This window comes from Meriones unguiculatus, chromosome 1 (assembly GCF_030254825.1).
Source record: "Meriones unguiculatus strain TT.TT164.6M chromosome 1, Bangor_MerUng_6.1, whole genome shotgun sequence".
Taxonomy (NCBI): domain Eukaryota; kingdom Metazoa; phylum Chordata; class Mammalia; order Rodentia; family Muridae; genus Meriones; species Meriones unguiculatus.
Window position 1 is genome coordinate 122539402 of NC_083349.1, and position 23352 is coordinate 122562753.

General features: G+C 43.9%; 2 protein-coding genes across 2 annotated transcripts in view; one reads left to right on the plus strand and one right to left on the minus strand.

Moving 5' to 3' along the window:
* Rock2 (Rho associated coiled-coil containing protein kinase 2) overlaps window positions 1–9397 on the plus strand; it is a 94891-nt gene extending 85494 nt beyond the window's left edge. Inside the window, exon 32 of the mRNA XM_060366174.1 lies at window positions 6081–9397. Within this exon, the coding sequence (XP_060222157.1) occupies window positions 6081–6084 (4 nt within the window). The 3' untranslated portion in view covers window positions 6085–9397. The remainder of the gene's footprint in view (window positions 1–6080) is intronic.
* An 818-nt stretch (window positions 9398–10215) lies between these two features.
* On the minus strand, window positions 10216–21412 carry Slc66a3 (solute carrier family 66 member 3). Its single transcript, XM_021628238.2, has 7 exons — window positions 21108–21412; window positions 18937–19019; window positions 18796–18865; window positions 16873–16930; window positions 14234–14354; window positions 13158–13199; window positions 10216–11397 (listed from the first exon to the last, which is right to left on the minus strand). The coding sequence occupies exons 1-7, from the start codon at window positions 21248–21250 to the stop codon at window positions 11306–11308; spliced, it is 609 nt and encodes a 202-aa protein (XP_021483913.1). The 5' UTR covers window positions 21251–21412; the 3' UTR covers window positions 10216–11305.
* Between the last annotated feature and the right edge of the window lie 1940 nt (window positions 21413–23352).

Below are 23352 nucleotides of genomic sequence, written 5' to 3' on the forward strand. Positions count from 1 at the left end.
TTCAGCTTGTAAGTGCACATACAGAGTGACGTGGGCAATGCTTATAATTGAAGTGGTGGTGTGGAGGGAGGTCAGAATGACCTTGGTACTAAGAAACACTGAATTTCTCATATGGCTGCACTGACTTCATTTCATTATGCATTTGGATTCAGAAGAGCCATTTTCTATTAGGTACTATGGCATTTCTAAACATTGTTTCTCATTGAATGTGAAGGTTGGTTAGCTAATGGACAAAGCATTAACCAAGGTCAGGGATCTGATTTCAGCCATCTTCTTGCCTAACATAGGACCTTCAGCATATGAATGATAATGTACACTGACTTTATCAGACCACAAACTTTGCATATGAAACTTTCTGGAAGTAATAGCTCAAGGAAATCATTTAGAATGACAAAGGTAGAATTGGTGTTTCAGCAGCAAAATGGTTGGATATTTTATGTGTGCAAACATGATAAAATTAGTGAGCATGGTGGGACATGCCTTTAGTCCCAGCACTCAGGAGGCAGGGGCAGGAGGATCTCTGTGAGTTTGGGTCCAGCTTGGTCTACATATTAAGTTCCAGGACAGCCAGAGCTACATAGTGAGATCTTGTCACAAAAGAAAAATAAAATCGTAAGATTAATGTAAAATAGTGACCACATGATAGTACTTAAACTAAAGACTCAAAAGGTACTTACTGAGCAGGTTCGATTTAGGAATGTGCACACACACACACAGATATGTAAAAACATGTTTAAAGGGGGCTAGAGAGGTGGCTCAGCAGTTACAGCCAACTCCTACTACTCTTGGAGAGGATGAAGTTAGTTTCCAGCACTTGCTTCAGGAGGCTCACAACTGCCTGTTACCCCAGGGCTGGGGTATCCATTACCCTTTTCTGGACTTTAACAACTGCACCTATTTGCACATAAGTACAGACACACACACACATACATAATTTAAAAATTTTTTTAACCTTAAAAGAATTGAGAGGCACTGAAGGCTATTTTGTGTGTGCTTTGTGTAAAATATCTGAAATTTAAGTTTCTGTGATCAGTATTGTACAACTGTTAATGCAAACATACTGTTTCAGTACCTAATTACACTCTCCTAGGGCTTGTACTCAGCACCTCAGATTGGAGGCTAGCACATCTAAAAAGCATGGCACTAGCATCCAGTGAGGGCCATTTGCACCATAACCTGGCTGAGGACTTCCTGTCACAAGACACAGAAAGCTTGCCCAAGAAAGCTTGCTCTGTATAACAGAACTACTTCCAAGGAACTGATTCATTCATTAAATGACTCAGTTATCTTCTTAGGATCTGTTTCTCAGCATTGCTACCTGGGGATCACGTTTCCAACAAAGAGATCTAAGGGTTATATCCACACAGAGATCTGCCTGCTTCTGCCTCCCAAGAACGATGTGCCCAAGGTCATAGTTGTGAGCATCAGACCAGGTTTCAGAGTCTTCACCTTTAGCTGTAAATTCCACTGTTTGATGATGATGTGAGCAGAAATTGATAGTTTAAAAATGGACTTGGAAGTGCTGCTTTTATAGTATTCTCTTGGTCAGGTGGTGCATGCCTTTAATCATAGCCCTTGAAAGGCAGCGGCAGCAGGCAGATCTCTGTGAGTTCAAGGTCTACATACTGAGCTCTAGACCAGGCAGTGCTATTGAGACCATGTTTTTAAAAGAAGAAAAAACAGCCTTATTTAGCAAAGGAATTATATTAAAACCACAAATTCTATTTGTAATTTTATGTTGTGCTGAGTCTGGGAGAGGACAGAGTAGCAGCTGATAGAAAATGATAAAGTGACATGGAGACGAAGCCTGAATCCAACGAAAAAAGGATGGTGGAATTTGCTAAATAACTTTGACTTAATTGTTTAAATTTAAGTTTTTCAATAACTTACCAAACATCTAAATTGAGTTCTCATAGAAAAAAAAGTAAAGAAAAAAAAAAAAAAGCCTGAGTTCAGAAAGATGGTATTTTTAACTTGAAATAACCAAAATTAGCTGACTGAATGGAAGAGAATGAAGGAGAGGTTTTTAGAGAGGTCTTATATTTTGCACTAATAATGTAGTGTATAGTTTTAAATATAAAATTGCAGTATTGGAAGGGAAATGGCCCAGTTGGTAAGAGGACATGTGCAATCATGACACCTGAGTTCCATTCCCAGTGTCCCAAGTAAAACTTCTGTGTGATAGCACATACCTGTAAGACCAGCATTAGGTACCAGAATAGGGTCCTGGGAATTTACTAGCCAAGCAGCCTAGCCAAAGTGTTGAGCTTCAAGTCTAGTGAGAGGTCCTCTCTCAAGGAAATAAGGCATTAAGTAATAGAGAAAGACATACCCAATACACACACACAGGTCACACAGCTGTGGTACTGGCACACATCTCAAAGGCTTCAAAAGGGCATAAAATACAGATTTCTTTAAAATATCTGTAAATAGAGTTTACTTAGATACTCAGGAAATTTGGAAGATTTCAGCCTTTCAAATATTCAACACTTTTGAAAGAGTAATTCGGATTGGTTTATCTATGTTAAGTTTATAATCTGTCTCCTTTCTTTTCCTTCCATGGCTTATAGTGCTGGGCACTTTGAAGGGGATGTTGGCAGATGTTGAACTTTCATACTTTTCAGAGTGTCAGAATAATTTCCCAAAGTTTACCATCTATATCAAAAATCACTCTGGTTAGTTGGACATGGTAGGACATGCCTGTAATCCTAGCACTTGTGAAGCAGCGGCAGGAGGATCAGGAGTTCAAAGCTAAGCCTAGTTTGAAGCCATCCTAGGCTAGATTAGACCTATGTGAAAAACAGAAACAAAAAGAAAAATTATTCAGGTTAGTTAAATATGTAAATACTGAGGCCTTTTTCTACTCCTGTTCAGTCATATCCAGATGTCAGAATGAGGTCTGAGAGTACTTAATAGATAAATCTTATACACTCAACTTTAGAGCCACTGACAATGTAACCACAGGTGTAACCTTGGGGACCAGAAAGTTCTTTGGCAGAAATTCATGAGCATCACAGTTATGAATAATTAAAGGCTTACCCCACCTCCCTGCTTTAAATAAAGGTGACTGCAATGTTACAGTATAGGTTGTTCAATTGGAACGAACTGGTCAGGCTCAGTGGATAAAAGTTCAAACCCATATGGTAGAAGAGATAGTATTTGCATAAATTGTCCTGACCTGCAGGCAATTTCTCATTCATTCCTTCAGTCCACTCATGGCATGTGTATACACACACACACACACACACACACACACAATAAATAAATAAATGAATGTAATTTTTAAAAAAGCAGAAGGTTTGTATAATCTGGAGAAGCTAGAGTATTAATTATTTTTTTTAATAAAAAAACATGAGGGGCTGAAGAGATGACTCAGCAGTTAAGACCACTGGCTGCTCTTCTAGGGGACCTGGGCTTCTAGCACCCACAGCATCTCACAGCTATCTGTATCTCTAGTTGGAATGGATCTGACACTCTCACACAGACATACAAACAAAACACCAATGCACATAAAATAAAAATTAAAATATTGAAAAGAAAACATGATTCATGCTCTGGTTTATGTTTAATTTATTTAGCCAAGTTAAGTTGACAGTGCCATTTAACATGCCTGTGGCTGTCTCTTGTTCCCTATTACAACGTAGCTATTGACCCACTCAGCAGGTAGATGTACTTCTGGAATTGAGAAAGCTGTGTTTCTGTTGTTGTTTATCGTTTATGGTGTTATTTATTAAACAACAACTTTCTCACATTGAGAATCAGGGTAGCTACATCTTTATCTGGACAGTAGGAATGAGTGCGAAGAGCAAATTATGTTCTTTGCCCAGACAGAATTTGTCTTGAGTTCTTTCCAGAGAGCCCTTCTGTAGTGTGCCTGGCCAACATGACCACACCTGCATACCCCAGTGGAAAAACTTCCCTGGTGCTTCCATCTGAACTGTTGCCACTCTGCTCCTGAAGGGGAACTTCGAGCGCATAGAGCACCTTCTAGCCACAGCGCTACAGTCTGCAGTTTATAAAGGATAGAGCATATAAACTTCTGAACCTCCTGTTACAGATTGCTTGATTTGGCATTTAAAGAATGGGATTGGTCATTTGATGATGTTGATGGTGATGATGATGATGACGATGTTTTTGATTTCTGAAGAAATAAATGGGTAAATCAAAAAAATGAATGAGTTTTTAGTACTTCCATCTAGTGCATGTGGTTTGCACTTAGTCTTTCCTTGTCTCTTTTTTGTTGGACTAGTTTTGAAATTTTATAATGTTTTTAATAGGGTATGCTTAAAAACTAGTTTTCAGAAACAATATTTCTAACTAGAATTGCCATGGCAAGTCTAAAAGTGAAATGCTATGTTCAGATTCTTTTTGTTTGTTTAGTTTTTCAAGACAGGGTTTTTCTATGTAGCCCTGGCTATATTGGAACTCACTTTGTAGACCAGGCTGGCCTCTAACTCACTGAGATATACCTGCCTTTGTCTCCTGAGGTCTGGGATTAAAGGCGTGCTCCACTACCGCTGGACTGGCTATATTCAGATTTTTTTATTGGCTATAAATATTCCAGTATTATTGGAATTAAGATACTTTATCTTAGAATTAAGCGTGTAGAAATAAAGAAAGGGTGGGCTGGAGAGATGACTCAGAGGTTAAGAGCACTGACTATTCTTCCAGAGGTTCTGAGTTCAATTCCCAGCAACCACATGGTGGCTCGTACCATCTATAATGAGATCTGGTGCCCTCCTCTGGCCTGCAGATCCACATGCAGGCAGAATACCGTATAAATAATAAATACATAAATCTTAAAAAAAGGAAACAAACCTTTGTTTCATTCTATAGAAATTATATTCAGAGAATTAAAACTTAACAGTGTTTTCAATCTCAGACTAGTTTGTGAACATAGCATGGGTTTGTTTCTTTGTTTTCTCTATGTTTTTCTCCTTCCTTCTTTCTAACTTGCAAGAATTAAAGCCATAAAAACTTTATAAGTCTGATACGGTGCAATGAAGTAGCTTTTTCTGATTTGTCTTTGTGATGTCGTAAAAATTTAACATTACTCTTGCTAAAAGAAAGGAAGTGACTTGGAAATGTGAAGCCCCAGGCATTGTGGCCCACTTTGAATTCCAGCACTTGTGGGGTGAGGGTGGGGGTCATCTTCCAGTTACATAGTGAATTTGAGGCCTGTCTAGGCTACATGAGAACTTGTCTCAAAAAGAGCACTAGGCATTGAAATATGCAAGGCTGCAGTTTTCCTCCCAGATAGCAGGAGAGGCTTGTGAGAGCTATACCAGTCAAGGCTGGTAATGAGACCCTGCCTCAGAGAACAGAACAGGAGAATGTAAAGTGGTTTGCTTAATAACGAGGTTGAATGAAAATTAAACCTCATGACTTTAAATCTTCACATAGAATAGACACATAAGAATGTGAAGTGAATGAATAAACAATGAAAAAAGTAATGTGTCAACTGAGCATGTTGTGAGGGCATGTACCTACATCATGTAATACTGTAACCTCTATATCCAGGCTTGTGATTGTCTTTACATAGGTATACTACAGTGTGTTTATTTCTCTTGTAGTTTCTTTGTTGTGTTTTGTGGTAAAGAGGATAGAGCCCAGGGTCTTGGGCTTGCTAGGCAAGTGTTGGACCCCTGAGCTGTACTCTAGTGGCTAAAGTCTAGCCCTTTATTTCTATTTTATAGATATGAAAAAATATGGCTTGAGGTCCTACAGCTATATAGAGGCTGACCATAAATAATGCTTTCAGCCACATAAGGCAGCGAGTAGTTCAGCACCATAAAAGGCCCTGTAGTGCTTTCTTTTAACTTTAATAGTGCCTGTTAACTGCATCGAATGTTGGTGGCCAGTGTGGGACTTAGAAAGGCGATTGTTGGCTTTAGAAAGAATGTAATTGCATGTACCTAAAACTAAGAAAAGTAATACAGTTGAGTATGTTAATGCATGAATTGCGTTTTAGAAATACAGAGGAAATACAGCTTAATGATAAAAATGAAATACTTTTTCAGGGAATTTAACTTTTTTTTATTTAACTGTATCAACTAATATTATTTTTCTTCCCTTTCTAGCTAACTGCCTTCTGTGAAAGCAGTTATTGAAGATGATTATATTCATCCAGCCACAAGACTGAAATATGATCTTAAAACATAACTAAAAAGCTATATTTTACCGAGAGACTGATCACACACATACATGCGCGCACGCACACACATGTGCGTGCTTTCTTCCCCCATGAAATAATTACAAATCATGGAGAGGTTTTCTGGGCTGTTTTGAAACAAGTTGAGCGAACAGTGATTGGTGAGTAAAGGTGTCGCGCAACCCTTCCAGATGTGCTTCATAAACCTCTTGGCAGTCACACTACATTGTACAGGATTGAGAAGAGTTTAAAGAAATCACATGTCAGCTTCAACAGAGGGTTTTCACCAGCACATTAGCCAGAAGAATTTGGGAGTGGATCCCACTATAGTGATGCTGACTGCATCTCTAAGGAGTGACCATGATGTTGTGTTCATGTATGTATGTACATATGAGTTGAGCCTAATATATGTGTGTGTGTTTGTGTGTATATAGATATATATATGAGGCTCAACTCATATATACATATACACACACACATATATATACACACACACACACAAACATTGTACTGTAATACTGCAAGTTTTTTTTTAACTTACCATTTTATTTTTTATACACATTAATCAGACATCATTCAGTTGCAACTATGCACTTGTATAAAGCCATAATGTTGGAGTTTATATCCTTCATTCATGTACCTGATAGGAGATGCATGTTTATGTAAACAGTAACTGTAACAAAGTTTGAAGTTAATTATTCCAGTTTCCTAATGCTTATGGTAGGCAACTTTACCCATTTTGAATGCCTTAATTTAATTTTCTTTCCCCCAAATCTCAACCCTTTTCTATATTTAAGAAAAGAACAAGTTTACCAGCTCTTAAGATGCAGCTTGCTTTGTGGGGAAAGTAGTGCACCATTTTACATGTAGTAGCTATATCAGTGTCAGCCTATTTGATGTATAACGGTTTTTAATGTATTTGGTCATAGAAACAATAATGGATTATATTGAAACTAATGTGTGTGATGTACATCTGTTATTTTTTTCATCCCTTTTTACAGACTTCAGCTAGTATGTGACTACAGAATTTTGAATTTGCTGGTTATCCTAGATGTATTTTTATTTATGGTAAAGACAATTTTTTTTTCACATTTTCATTCAAGATTCAGAAATTGTCTCAAATATAAAGAAAACTAACATGTACTGTAGATATATTTTAAATATTTAAATGTGTTCCTAAAACAAACAACTGTATGTGGCAGTATTTCAACTTTGATATCTGGGAAGAGGCAGCCTCAGAAATGGTTAGTTTGTTTTTTATTATTATTAAATGCTGCTGAGGTTAGAGAACAGGTAGGAGCTATCCTGCCATGCTGCTGGCCCAGGTAGGTGTGCTGAAGTGCACAGCAGTGGGCGGCAGCAGGCTCTGTACATATGAGAAGTTCACTATGGTAGTGAAATGTTTGCCTGATACTACAGTGAAGCCAGTAAACATTTTTTATTGCTTCCCTCTGGGGTCAGTGTAGAGATGTTGTAAAAAGTTTAATCCTTGTTATAGATGCTATTGTGGAAATAGTGGCCTTCGGCCCATTGATATACTAAATCCAGTTCTGTGACCTTCAGATAGCCCAGTTGCATCTTTCATGCTGTCTGTGCAGGCCATTTTCCTGGAAGTAGCTGTGCACTGCAGCTCTCGTTTGATACCCAGCTTCCTTCCTTCCTTCCTTTCTTCCCTCTCTTTTCCTTCCCTCCCTTCCTCCCTTTCTCTCTCTTCTTTCCTCCCTCTCTCCCTCCCTCCTTCAGATTTAAAAATGAAAATATATAAAATTTATATAGAAGAACTATTTCCATTCATTAGAGTTGTTTAAAAGGAGACTGATTTAATATTTTATATAAAGATTTTGTTACACTATGGAAGGTTCTATCCTATTCTGAATTGGAGAGTATATATATATATATATATTTTTAAATAAACTTTATTAAGGTGAAATAATGTCAAGTTTACACATGAATAATTGAAGTAAAAAAAAGTAAAAAGTTAAATTTTGGATGCTGTGTGTATATATGTATTAAGAGTTTGAAGAATCATGTTGTAATGCAACTGTGCAAGGCAATTGATGTGAAGGATTCAGGGGAATAAAACATTCTGAGGGGTGAAAAATCTCTCCATGGAGCTTCTTCACATATGGTTTAATAAGGATTTATAAGGTCATTTGTCCAGCTGACAGAATTGCATGTGAAAAAACACGTGACCTTAGGGAAGCATTTGCTTTTCCTCTTGTCATTTGCATGTACCTGCCACCCCCCCCAATCCAACAGATTACAAGAGTACCTAATTTTATGCCAGTTTCACTTTTTCTTGAGGCCCCCAAACCTTCAAGATAAATGCTAATCAGAGCAGATATTGTTCCTTTGCTCAGTTTCTCCCAGAGCTATAAATAATCCAGTTGAGACCTAAAAGACAGGGAATCCTGGATTTCTTTAGTTGGATGCTGTACTTTTGCTTTGTGGAAACAAAAAAAAGAAGTAAAAGAAAATTTTAAGTTACCAGTATTACTGTTGAAAATTAATGTAAAATTAATTTTTAAGCATTAATTTTCAGTAACATTATCTAAAAGCAAGAGTAAAACCAAACAAACAAAAAAACTTTCTGAAAGTTTGAAATTCCCTAACCAGCTAAATAAGTGAGTTAGTGATCCCAAGGGAAGGCTGGGGTTTGTGGCCAGCCTTTGAGAGGCTACAGGCCCTAGAGGGGCCTTTCATTAGTTTTATGATCCTAGTGAGATATGCTCGAGGCTGCCAAACCAGCTGAAAACACCATGCTGCTGCTGTCGGTCTGTTAGGATCCCAGGGTTAAGTAGGGAACTCAGACATTAAGAAACCTTACAGTGATGCTCTAAGTAGCATGTTGAAACTCTCAAGTAGAGCAAGTAGCTTCCGAGTGTCTCAAGCCCTTTATGCTACTGAGTCTCCTTTCCTGCCTGAAGGTGGCTTCAGCTCCCCTGGGCTCATGGAGGTGCCACAGCCAATGTTAAAGCACTTTGACAAGCACTGTGTGACAGTGCTGAGTATTGTGCCCTGGGCCCTTGCCTTGTTCCCTTCACTGTGGTGACATTTGTTTGGAACTGTAATAAGTTATAAACTGCATGATTTAGAGAGTCATCCTGGACCAGCTGCCCCCTCCCAACAAAAAAAATCATATCTTCTTGATTTATTTTTTATTTTATTGCATCTTTGTAGTAATGTAATTGTATTTTTATGCCTGCTTTTTGTTTAAAAAAATAAATAAAAGAAACTAAGATGTCAGCATCTTTTCCTGTGAAATAGTTGTGAATGAACTGCAGCTTTTTAACCTGTCTCTTCAAAAAGTGCCAAGAGAAAATGGGGATGTCATCGTAGTAAAACCACTTCTGCCTTAGTTCCTGGAGAGTTTGGCCCAGGATTCTGCCTGTGGACTTAAATGTCTGGTTTTAGGTGGGAAGGGAGAGGACACAGGGTGCCTTTCTGTCAGAAAATAGTGTGATGGCAGTCTTTAGAAGGTTCCTTACTGGTAATCCAGGGCTGCCATCAGGTCTGTGGTTGGGTGTTTTGAGTGGCAGCACATTGACTTGTAAAGTGGGGACTGTAGCAACCTTACAGGGATTGTTAGTTTGAAATAGGATGATAATTTGAGATGCTGCAGCAACTCAGATGTTCCTTCACTAGAGGGAAATGGCCAGTTGTGGTGATGTATGCTGGTAAAATATGCTGAAGAGATAGAGGCAGAAAGATGAGTTTGAGCCAGCTTGGGCTACAAAAGGGTAATGGTCTCCTCCTCGTCCTTCTTCTTTCTTCTCTTCTTCGTTTTTAAGTTAAAAGAAATGCTTTAAGTAGTGGTAAAATATCTAAAACACTTGTTGGGGTAAAGACCACAAATTATATTAAATTAATAGATTGTCAGTGTGTGTGAGGAAGGATGAACTTGGGTTTTGTTTTCTGACAATGGTTGAAATAACCATAGAATGATTTATGTTTAGATGTAGTATTTCTCTCCTGGGTCCAGGGCAATCTACCTAACAAGATAAGCTGTCTTGCTAAGGTGCTGTACCTGCCTAATTGAAAATTCATGACAGTTTAAGATTCAGTGGGGTTCAATAAATGAAAGTTTATTTTACATAGGAAACTAAACATTTTCCAGTAAACATCATTTACTTACTTGGAATATACCATGATAATGACATTCACATAGAAGAAGAAAGTGAGTTTTTAAATGTTGGGTTTATAAAACATCAGAGGAAGTACTGTAACCAACAATGCTTAAGATATGTTACGTTAGTAAGATATTGGTAAGATATATAGTAAGAATTGGGTAGGACTCAGCAATATTCCTTACTGTATACCTTCTAGTAGTTAAAACCTCTATTAAATTCCAGCAGTGGTAACTGTGAGGTATAGCCCTTAAAACATGGCAGCATTGTGCTTAATCCAGGAAGACCATTGGGATTTCGTCATCTAAACAGATCGGGCTCTGTTTAAGAACCCATTGAGGCACACTGTGAAGTGTCGGAGCACTGCTTAGTATATTAACCTAGTTGCATCTGTGCACAGTTCAGTAGCACTGCTTGGCATGAGGGGATGGCACGCCGCATTATGACATACAAGGCCAAGCTCTTGTTGATGGAAGAGTTAAACTGCCCAGGTGCAAACAGTTCCACTTCTGACTGGGCACACCTCACTTCTGGTGGGAAAACTGTTTAAGGTTCTGAAAGCCGCAGTGTAGATATGGCTGGCTCTTGAGCGAGAGCGTAATCATGACTTTGAGTCAAGATGGCCTTGGGTAGCTTTCATCATTGCGCTCTAGTCCAGCGTGCCCATTGATACCTTGGGCTATGTAGCGAGACTTTAGCAGGACAGAAAAACACACACACAAACTCAGTGTCTGAGCCCTCCCACAGCCTAAAGAGTGGGGGAAAGGAAGTTGGCATTTTAAATAGTGACTCTCCCCTCCCTCCTTGTCTTTCTTCTCTGAGTCTGCTGTGTAGCCCAGGCTACCTCAGACTCCAAAGTGCTGGGATTGTAGGTTTGCACTTCCATATCCAGCTAAGTGGCTTTTTACAAGCATGATTTAAGGTTCCTGAACATCGTTGACTAGTAAAAGATTTTAAATGTAGGAACACAAAGCAACGGTGCATCCCCTGGTTGAGTCATTTGAAGTCGCTGTGTGTAGAAAGGCTGTCATTCAGCCTTGGTGACAGGCTTCCGGTAGTGAAGTACTGTTGCTGTTACCCATATATTTAAAGCCAACATGATCACAAAACGGATAAGAACTGAAAGAAATAAAAAGAAAGTTCTAACATTAAAAAGAACTAGACATTATACTGCCTTAAGTAGAAACTTACGCAAGGTTTCATCCTGACCCCCAGACAAAACAAGAGTGTGAGGACAGTGGTGTTTCCAGGTATTTCCAGACCAAGGGCTTTCCTATGGAAATACCTGAGCACCCAGCCATGCATCCTTGGTACTTCACTGAAGTATTATGGCTCTGGCTAAGAAGTGTAACTAAGACCCCTTTGCTTACGCCTCCAGGACATGAGCATCTCAGAGTGCTGCGTTCTGCAAAGAACATTCCAGTAAAGTGTACCCACGGAACCATGAGGGAGGCTGAGGGAATTGAGGCCCCAGTGAAAAGCGAACCTGGGCAACACAGCAGAGACCTCATCTCATGAAATTATTTCTGAGACAGCAGCCCTGTGTCAGTCAGTACATGTTGTATAATGAAGTGGCCACAGAAAATGTGACTGTTAGATCATGAGAACAGTGACCTAACTTGTCCTTTAAAACATGAAGGCTTGTGTTTGTTTCATGACAGGTCTTCCTGACTCAAACTCTTACGTAGTTGAGGATTACTTTAAACTGACTGTCCTACTTCTGCATCCCAAGTGCTGGAATTACAATTTTAGGATGTGTTGCGGATTAAAGCCAGGGCTCCTCCCATTGCAAGGCAAGCCACCTTACCAAGTATGCCGTAGATACATATGGCATACTAGCACTCTCTCGCTCTCTATCTCTCTCTCTCTCTTGAGCTATGTCTTTCTTTGTTTTCTTTTTTTTTTGGACAGGGTCTCTTTATGTAGCCCTGGCTGTTCTGAAACTTTATGTAACCTGGTTTGCCTTGAATTCAGATCAGCCTACCTCTGCATCCTGAGTGCTATAACTAAAGTCAGTGTTGACAGAAGGGACTTCTGCAGCTTGCTTTCTCAATTCTAGTGCTGAGGATATTTGCCAATCATTGGATAGGTTTCTGTTATTTTCACTTTCCAAAGATGCTGTGTTGCAAATTAAGAACAGCCCAAGGGGTTAATTAATCTCTTTAAGTAACCAAAATATTTTCTTAGCTTTTTTGCATGTGCACACATGCATGTGCGCACACACACACTCCTACCCGTGTCCCTGTGAACACATAGCACATGGTGCTACTTGAACCGCTGCTTTAAAACACTGTTGGAGGTCTCAAAGGCATGTCTATAGTTCTCCTGTAGGAGTCTATAGACTGCTGTAGCCTCACTTATCTCCTCTCCTTCCCTCTCTCACAGCTCCCTGCCTCCCATGCCCTGGTCACGTTAAATGTTGCTCCCCTGATCAAATCCTTACTCAGCTTGTAAAACCTTGCTGCTCAGCAGATAATGCTCTCCGCGCCCTCAGAGTAGGCAGGGCTCCTTCAGCTACCTTCCCTGCTGCTCCCAGGCTAGCCTGGCTCTTTTGCCTCAGCTGGTTAAGTAAATGGGACTACAGGTGCATGCCACCACACCCAGCAGCCCTGCTATGAAAACCCACTTCACAGCATAATTTCAGCAGTTAATTGCCCTGTGGAAGTAGAAACTCCAGGATGAGAATCGACTCTCCAGAGAATGCAAGGAATAGATGCTTAATACAGACAGTCACTGTTGAAAACTAAATTTATACTATTTTGTTCTGAATCCATAGTCCAGTTAAACTAAATGGATCTGTTAAGCTTTATAATGGGTTCCAGGTGGATACCCAAGTCTCACCAAAAAATGCAAACAGGAAGTCAAAAGTTTCTGCTTACTTGTCAAATCATTGGTGGTCATTAAAGTTGTTATTATTCTTGCTGTAAAAGAAAATTCATAATAGTAAATTACTTCTCACACATTTTGATATTTCTGTTTAGGTCATTCTTTTCCATTTTACTGTAATGCTATATAGTATCTTCTTGAATGATGTTGATGGGCCCCTTTTTAATACTGTATTGTGTAACCATCTAATGAGCAGCCATGTAATGTGGCCCAGTCATATAGAAGCTGCTCAAAAAAGCGAAGTGATTTGCAAGAGTAGCTCAGCATTGCCAGGGAGGGCTCCTGTCTCTATGTGCTCACCCTAAAAAAACCAACCTTGAGTTCTAGGCAGTTTAGCTGAAAACAGGCTTTCACTAATTTAAAAGTATATGTCTGTGTGTGTGTATATCACACACACATGAAGATATAGGTAGATAGGCTAGAGAGGTGGCTCGGTGGTTAAAAGCACTGACTCCTCTTCCAGAGGACCTGGATTTGCTTCCCAGCACCCACGTGGGAGCATATAACCCCAGTCCCAAAGGATCTCACTCCCTCTTGCCTCTGAGGGCACCAGGCACGTATGTGGTACACATACACAAATTTAGGCAAAACACCCAATACATAAAACTAAGAAACAAAAATAATGTTTTAAAAATGTTTTTTGAGACAGGGTCTCACTGTGAATCACTGGCTGGCCTTGAACTCCCAGAGCTACCCACCTACCTCTGCTTCCAGATACTGTGATTAAAGGCATGTGGCAGAAATTCTGTAAGCATTAAAGTCCACTCCATTTTTCATAGGTAAGAAAACTGAATTGGTGAAGACAAGCTTTTCTTGTCTAACCAGGGTGATTTTTGTTTGATTGCTTTTGTTTTGCTTAGTTGCTTTCTCCATTGACAACCCCAACAGGACCTGGGTAACAGTTGAGCCAATACTTAAGTCAGCCACAGCCCGCAATATACCCCCTTGTATACAGGTTCTATTGAATAATTATAAAAGTATTAGTATGAAAAAGATCTCGGACAGTCAGTTAACACCAGAAAGACCCCGATAGTGATGAAGCCCAGTCCCCAGCGAGTGGTGATCTTACTTGCACAGGTGTACACAGAGAGGCCCCAGGTTAGTGCGCTCACAGCTCCAGAGTCCTGTGCCTTCCACAAATACTGCAGCTGGACAAATTTACTGGCTGCACTGATGACTGTGCATAAGTTCTGTTGTGGGAAAAAAAGTCAAGAGCCTAAAAGGTACTGTGTATAGTGCGTTCTCTCTCACTCTCATTCTCTCTCTCTTAGACACACACAATTTTTTTTTTCCTCTGGGGAGGGGACACAACTCATGGGAGCCAGTTCTTCCACCATGTGATCCTGGGGATTGAACTCAGGTCTTCAGGCTTGGCAGTAAGCACCTTTAACCAGTGAGTCATCTTGTCAGCCCAGATACAGCGCTATTTAAGCCAAAACTTTCAAGTCCAGCAATACCCAACCTGCCAAGGTTTGAAACATCAACTTGGTGAAGAATGACTCTCAGCTCCCTCTGTGGTGGGGAGTGGACTGGCCAAAGCTAGTTGAAGAATCAGAGACCTGGCTGCAGGCCCACCCTGTCCCCTCCCCTCCCCAGTATAGAGGTACTGTATCCAGCATGGCACTGAACTGACCAACTTCTACACTGAAGCCACAGGAGCCTTATGTCTATTCCCTGTCCTGAGTTTGGTCTTCTGTTACCACTCAGGTAAGAAAGCCTTGCAAACTGGCTGTTGACCAACCAGGCCCCATCTCTGACTGAGCTGCTTGCCTCAGACAGACCAGAGGGAGGGCCCTACAGTCACCCAGGCTGAGTAAGGTAGCATGAGCAGCACACAAGAAGTCAGGGAGATGAAGCAGAAAGGATCAGAAGGACCACAGAAAAGGATGTGTTTGAAAGCCAGGTAAGAGAACCAAGTGAATGGTATAGAGACCCTGATCTATAGTGAAATTTCAGGTATACTGCATGGAAATGGGGTGGGACTGGCTTTGCATGAGTGGCAGTCACAGGGCCCTTGACAGGCTCTGTAGTACCTGCTCTGCTTCCTGCTGGGGCAATCCTGCTGCAGGCACCTACCTAGCTGACCTCCAGAAGTCCTTGTGGGTGAGAGATGGAGCTACACAGGGAAGAATCATGGAGCAAGGAGTGTCAGTGTCTCTGGGCAGAAGAAGCAATGTCATTGGCAAACCTAAACTGACAAAAGTTACAGTGGGAACTGGGTACAGATGACCTGCAGGAATGCTAACCCCAAGCAGGGAAGCCTGTGAAAAAGGCTCTTGAAAAATTGGGATGCTGGATAAAGCAAAGGAAGGGGACCAGGCCAGGTCACTGTTGTTGTGAGGGGCCAAGAAGGGAGAGCCACCATGGCTGGGTTATGACACAGCCATGTCTGAATGGACAAGCTACTTGGAGTGTTTGTTTTTCACGAACAAGGCCACCCTTGAAATGAAGGGGTAGTCTGGGACTGGGCCCTAAGGGAACCCTGGTAGTGTCAACATACAGTCAAGGGAAAGCATCGTGTTTTTCCTACAAAACAGTCCAGTGCAGGCAAGGGACTGGGAAGAAGCTGCAATGTGGCCACGAAAAGTACCAGTTCCCGAGTCTGCCAGAGAGCAGGTGCACAGTAAGTGCTTGTTGAGGGATTGAAGCAGGGGTCAGAGTGGAAGGAAATGGGAAGGTTAATTCCTTAAAAATTAAGCTGTCAGGGATGGCAAGATGGTTCAGTGGGTGGGAAAGATTGCTTTGGGGCCTAATGACCTAAGTCCAGTCCCTGAAACCCACAAAATGGAAGGAGATAACTGACTACTGCAAATGCCTGCATGTAGCCCCACCCCCCATACACAAATAAATCAGGAGGGCAGCCCATCTTAGTGCTCCCATTGAGCCCCAAAACAAAAACCTTTCAAGAATGTCTTCTAATAATTGGCTGGCATTGCCTTTTCATCCTCAGCACAGCTGCAAAGAGTAAGTGAACCCCAGCCCCCAGTGCACTAAAGTAGTGGTTCTCAACCTGTGGGTCATAACCTCTTTGTGTGTGGGAGGGGGTCACATATCAGATATCCTGCATATCAGATATTTGTATTACTATTTATAACTAGCAAAATGATAGGTATAAAGAAGCAATGAAATTTTAGATTGGGGTCACCACAAATGAGCTATATTAAAGGGTCACATCATTAGGCAAGTTGAGAACTCTAGGCATCCTTGCTTACTTACTTGGCCAAGGTCACCTGATAATGAGGAATGAAACCAGGCCGGTTGGAGGGTTCACAGCAAAACTTAAGCTGTGGCCATTTTATTGAGAGCAATCAGACTCTATGTCTTTATCAGAAACAGACTATAGTGGCAGTTGCCAGGATCAATACAGTTGTAGCTGCCAGGATACCAAGACGTTTACAAACTATACAGGATACACAAGATTGGTGAGATAAATGTCCAAGGCCCATTGTTCTATCAAGTTTCCATGCTTCCTTGACTACTGAGGGAACAAGAGAAAGACAGCCTGAATGTTTCACTGCCTGAGGGACTGCATTGTCTCTCAGGAACTGAAAGGCACATTGTACCTTGGACTCTAACCTGCCTCTCAAGGCGGCTAGGCCAAGCCAACCAACTCCATGGTTCCCTGCAGAGGACCACTGCTCTAAAGCAATGTCGGGGCAAGGAGAAGGTATCTGCTATTTCATTCTCTCTGTTAGTGGTACCACTCACCATGGCCAAGTCGATGATCCATTTCTGCAGGCTGAGGATGAACCAAGAAGACACAAATCTGGTCAAGTGCTAAGGGATGCAGCAGTGAGTCATTGGCAGGCCCACCCACCCTTCCCATCTTGTCCTTCACAGACCAAGTCAGACCACAGGATTTGACACAGAGGCTGAGGGGAGGGGGTGACTTCTGCCAGACAGTGTCCAGTTTGGGAAAGATGCAGGGCTTTGCACGCAGACCTGCGCTCATAGACTGTAACCTGGGACTGGGAATATTCATAGGGCTGTACTGTCTGCTGGTTTCTTTTTGTTAATAATTTATTTTTGTTTTGTGTGCATTGGTATTTTGCCTGCATGTGTGTCTGTTTGAGGGTGTCCGATCTCCTGGAACTGGAGTTATAGACAGTTGCAAGCTGCCATGTGGGTGCTGGGAAATGAACCTGGGTCCTTTGGAAGAGCAGCCTCTCCAGTCCCTCCCCTTTCTGCTGTTTTTCTGACCATGTAGACATCTCTAATGCATCGTCAAAACTGAGCACTTACAAGAAAGGAGAGGTGTGCAATGCTAGGTAAGGAGGAACCATTTTCCATCAGGCTTGTGTAGGAAGCTCAGTGACTATATGAAACAAAAGGGCTGAACCAGAGCAGAAAGATCAAGCTATGAGGGCTGGGGGGTGGGGGGGATGGTCAGGCAGGAATGGCTGGGGGGAACCAGTCACTTCCCACTGCTTTACTTTGGGTTTCATTCCTCGCCTTGCCTACCTTCCACACGAAGCCAGCACAGACAAGAAACCCAAAGGTGGCTGAAAACAATGGTTACATTAAGTAGGTGAAGGGATTACTCCAGAGATGGCCAGCCTTAGGAGGCAGCAATGGCTAGCATCCAACTGTGTTAAACTCTTACCAAAGCATGCTCTATGCAAAATGTAGTGGCATGTGTCTGTAATTCCAGCATCTGGGTAAGTGGAGGCTTGATCAGAAGATCAAGGTCAACCTCAGCTACATGGGGGAAATGAAGGCAACACCCCCTTGAAACTAGTTTCAGGACAGAAGTGGAGCACAGCTATGCTCTCCCTCTTTCTATGGAGGGAGGGGAACCTGAGCCGGTTGGCTATTTGCCATCTGAGACAGCTTCTGATCAAGACTTGCCCAAGCCCTGGGGTCTGTTGCTTTAGGACAGCTGTGTGGTCATGTCTTGGAGGCAGCAGGATTGGCCGACTGCCACTGCCATGCAAACACTTTCTAGCCTTTGAAGGGATATGAAATTCAAAATTTTTTTACAAAAAGGGCTGGTGAGAAACCTCACCCTTTGCATAGAACATGTAGTCTGATGGCTGGCCATTCTGCACTGTAAGCCTCCAAGCCAACTCAGCCACCTGGATGACAAGGTTCAGCCTCTAAATTGGTTTTGCATAGGAGTGTGATTAGGAAAAAAAAGGCCACCATCCGGCTCATGCCTACCCAGTGACAAGCACCTGCCAGGTGCGTCCGGCATGTGACTTGGTGCCAGGCACTCTCATGTTATTAATCCCCTGGGGACATGAACTTGGAAGGAAGGAGTGCCCAAGATAAGCACAGGTGGAGCGCGTTGCTCTTAGCAGGGTAACTACACACTTCTCAAGTTCAACAGGGACACAGCAAATCTACACCCCACTGGGGTCTTGGAGGGCAGTGGAGCACCCCATTACAGGGATACCTCTGGCAGCAACTGTACTAACCTAAGGTTCGTGTCAAGGTTTGCATTTGTGGGTCTTTTTTAGTTAAAAATAAAAAAGGAACCTGTTTCATGTATGTATTAGCAAAAAACATCCCAAATCCTATTTTTTCTTTTTCAGTGTAGAGGGCAGACTCCAGAGCCTCTTGTATGCCACCACTGAGCCCCCTTCCTTAGCCCCTCCACCTCTATCTACAGCTCAGATGCAGGAAGGATACACAGCCATGTAGGGCAAGGCTTGCTTCACGTTCCCATTGAAATGAAAGACGAAGAGCAGGAGGACAATGTCTGAAAGATAGAGGCCCTGTGAGATGGGCAGGGCAGCAGGAGGGCAGGCTGGGGACGGGAGGGCCAGTTACCTTGTGCAATGAGAATGGGGTATTCCAGGTAGGTGAGCAATGGGTTCCCGTAGTAACACTGGTAACGAAGGAAGACCAGGAACCTGGAGATGGGATGGGCAGATATTCACAGCCCACCCTGTAACCTGCCAGAGCCCAGACACTGGCACCCAGCACTAGTCTGCGTGGTCTTCACCATTCTTGTGATTGATCCGAGGATAGACCTTTGGGGGTGTTGGCAGAGACCCATATGGCATGTCCAAGAGTCCTTGAGTATCAGTTAAACACCTTCAGGGGTCACCTACACTGCCTTCCACATCATAGAGATCACTTGGGGAAACTAAGATCCAAAGAAGACACAGGTACGTGAGAATTCAAGGATAAAATGGAGAGTCTCACAACCAGAAGTTGCCCTAGCTGCTGCTGTGCTTTTGAGAGGACCCAAACATCCCCCTGTGCCCTTGGGATTATGAGTACCTACTTCTCTGTTTTCAAGATTCCTGTAAAAAGCAACTGTCAACTAGGCATGGAGTCTCTGTAGTCGCTAAAATAGGCTCTGACCAAGATCCAATTCCCTCAAATCATGATTTTAGAGTTTGAGCGCTCAGATAGAAATCTAAGGAGGGTCTGTGCCCTCGAGGCAGGAGGATGCCGGCTGTCTGAGGGTGGTGGCCTTCAGCATCTTCCTGATGCCTCAGAGCCTATCTGGCCAGTAAGGGTCAGGCAGGCAAGCAAGCAAGCAAGGCAGAAAAGGGAAGCAGAATTGTAGTGACCACCCTGCCCATGCAGGAAGAAGGAGGGGGAAGGGAGCGAGATGAGGGGAGGAGAGAGGAGCCAGAAGTAGACCGGCTGGGTTTGGCTGGGTTACTCCTCCCATTCCTATTGTCCCTACCTCAGGATTAAAACCACTCTGACCTAAAGCTGCAGTGAGTATGTAAAAAACAATTCGTGTAGGGGCCCCAAGGGAACCTTCAGAAAGTTCTCACGAACTGAAGCGTAGGGATAAAAAAAACTTGGATTTCAGTGGTGGAGCATGAACTCACTCACGCCTTCTGGCCTGAGAGCTGCCAGACCTAATTACAGAGGTCGGCTGCACTACCCGCCCACTGCCTCGAAGGGAGGGAGGGAGGCCATTAGGAGTTCCAGAAAGAGCCTACTTTATCTGTTCTGCGGACTGCAAAACCCTTCCGGATCCCAGGGATCCGGAATCCCTATGGCCAGAGCTGTTTTCCCCTGGGGATTTAAGACGGTTCCTGATTGAATGAGCTACAGCATACGGATGTGGGTTGGCGCTCCGTAGGCGTCCCGTGAACTTTCTATGCAGTCTGCACCCTGAAGCCTCTGCTTTCGGATGCCGGTGAAGAAGTTAGCAAGCCAGAGCCCAAACAGCATTCCTGCCTTCACAAACCCGCATCCGCTGCCCCAGCCAGACGGCCACTTCTGCATCCTTCACTCTGACTCACCCTGCCTGTCTCTCCCTTCCACTCTAAAATGCACATGTTTGTACTACGCAACCAACCGACCAGAGCCCACCCCCATCAGATGGGCGCGCCCCTCCAAGACCAGTGGGTGACAGCGAGTTGGAGCTGGTGTCAAACGGAGGAGGGCTCTGACTGGTGCAAGATCGTGGGACCCAGAAACGTGTTTTCCGTTAGTTTTTTCCCAACCAAAGTTAGAACAACTTGTCCCTTACTCTTAAGTACTTAGCCTGGACCACAAAGAACTTGGCTCCCCCAGTAGTCGCTGCCCATCCCTGCGTGTTGGACCCCAGCCCAACTTTCAAACGTCGACCCGAGTTCCCCCTCCTTCCCACATGGAATCTTCAAATCTTGCAACTCAGATCTCAGCCCAACCTGTTTAAAGGCGGGGGACTCTAGGCAAGAAAAAAAAAAAAAATCTGGGTGGTGCCAGGTGAAGTTAGGGACAAGGGACTGCAGGTGCAAATGGCTTCGCCCGCGGCCAGAACGTGGTAGCTAAAAGGATGGGGGGGTCGGGGCGGAGGAGGAGGCGGTGCTGACTCCGCTGAATCTATAATATGGAGTTATAAGCAACTCGTACCTCCCGGGACTTAGGAAGGAGCAGAGGAGGTGGGTGGGAGCGCCCGGAGAAGCGCCTCCTAGCCCCGCGCACCCCCCGAGTTAACCCTTGGCCTCCCGGACTCCCAATTCCTCGCAGGTCTCCCGGGGCCTTACCCCGCCAGCTCCAAAAGTAAACTAGGGAGGCTGATGCCCCGCGCGCTGCGTGCCGCCAGCTGCGCGTAGATCTGCGGCAGCTTGAGGGCGGCGCACACGCCCAGCGTGCTCCAGTTGCAGAACCACAGCAGCCCGGCCTCCATTCTGTAGTCCCGGGCGTGCCAGGCCAGGTGGCTGCGGGATCTTACAAGTGAGAACTAGGGGCTCCTGGTCCAAAGAGTTCTTCCGTCTTCCCGCCGCCGGCCCCGCCCTGACCACGCCCCGAGCTGCTGCGCCCCGAGTGCGCCCCGCCCCGTGTCTGCTCCACTTTGGAGCCACTCCGCCCGGAGTCAGCTCCACTCCGGGTGACCCCGCCCTGATTCTGCTTGGCTCGGGGTACACCGTGCCCGGAGTCGATTTGGCCCAAGAGGCTCCCTGTCAAGAGTCTGTTTTTCTCTGCTCTGCTCCGCTGTGGGTGCTCACAGCCCGCTTGCTCCGTCTTTGGTCCTCCCGGCCCCGGGGCGGTGGATCTGCCCTGCCTTGCCCCGCTCTGCCAGCTGCTGATTCACTTTCCGGATTCCACCCACGGGTGCCCTTCCTAGCGGAATGGAAACGCCCGGATAGACTAGCCTCCCCAGGGGTTGGGTGGGCACAGGTCCTACCTCTCAGACCATTCTGTTGAGATTTTGCACTCTGTACAAGTTATCTTTTTTCTTTAAACTTTTCAGAAATTAAAACTTTTAAAGCCTCTGGTCCAATCTCGTCAGCATCTTCCCAGTCTCGATAAACCAGAGGACTCATTCAGTGCCCTGAAACCCAGACGCTAATCTCCTTTAGTGAGTTTGCTTCCCTAAACCCAGAGGCTCGTTTTCTTGTCTTGTTTTGTTGAAACCCGGTCTCATGCAAATGCAGACTGGCCTCGAAAGCTAATTGTGTGTGTGTGTGTATCTTAAGTCAGCCTTCAACTTCTGATCCTCCTGCCTCCGCTTTCCAAGTGTTAGGATTGCAAGTGTGTGCCATTACACTAGGCCTCTTATTGTGTGGTTTAAGACGGTCACGTGACGCAAGCTGGCTTTAAACTACTGATTTTCTTACAGCCTTTTGGCAAATGCTGGGATTACAATCTTGTTCCATTATAGCCATTTGAGAGCCCGCTCTTTCCTTCCTTCCCTCCTTTGATTAGTTTTTATTGTTGTTGGGACGGGTGTGTGTGAGCGCGCGCGCCAATGGACAACCTCAAGTGCCATTCCTTCAATCCTGGCCACCTTTTTTTCTGTTGTTGTTCCTTTTTGAGTCAGGTTCTCTCACTGGCTTGGGACTCACTGAACAGGTTAGGCTAATGGGGCAAGAGGCCCCAGGGAGCCTCATTCTTTCAAAGGTTCCCTCCGCACAGATTACAAATACAACAGGGCCGACTTTTTGAGTGGGTTCTGGGGCTCTAACTCAGGTCGTCAAAAGAGTTAATAAACAACCCTTGGTAAGGGTGTGGTGGTCCGTTGCTGTTTCCTCCGAGTCGGGCTACTGTGATCACGTGCTGGAGACATCCGCGCGGGCAGGAGGGGGGGGCATTAGCTTTCCTTTGGGAGATGTGAAGGGGGTGGAGGGAGTGGGGGGGGGGTGTTACAAGATCCTTCTCCATTGTTTATAAACTGTAAACAGCTTTCCCTAAGTTGCGTGGTGGAAGGGGGGGACAACTTCAGCGAGTGATGCAGTTTTCTCCAGTCACTTAAGTTCCCGTAAACTCATTCGTTGACCAAGCTGGACTTGGATGGGATTGGTTCTTTGATCTGGTGTGAGTTGGTGCCTCTGCATAGCTCCCCAGGAGAAACCACACTACACGGAGGAAACGTGGACAGGGCCCTTTAGGTTATGAGACAGTGCACCCCGCACATGCACAGCCAGTCTGTGCTAATTCTGTGCTGTTAGCTATGAACCAGCACACTTTTCTCCGTCTCCAGCCCTCACCTGTTGGCATATATATATATATAATTTTTTTAATTGAGTTCTTATATTTCTGCCTCCCTTCCAACCCTTCAACACCAGGTGGGAGGGAAAGAACATTAGAGGGGGAAGGGAGCACAGACCTCTCTAGGCTACTTCCTGCTGATTAGGGACTTAAGAGTTCCCTGAGGAAAGTCCCGTCTTTTCAGTCATCAAAATATCCAGCAAACCAGCAATTTGGCAAAGCAAATGCAGCAGCAGGATGAACCAGTGGCCACAGGGCTAGCACCTGCTACAGGCCATCTCAAGGTCTCCCATTTATACC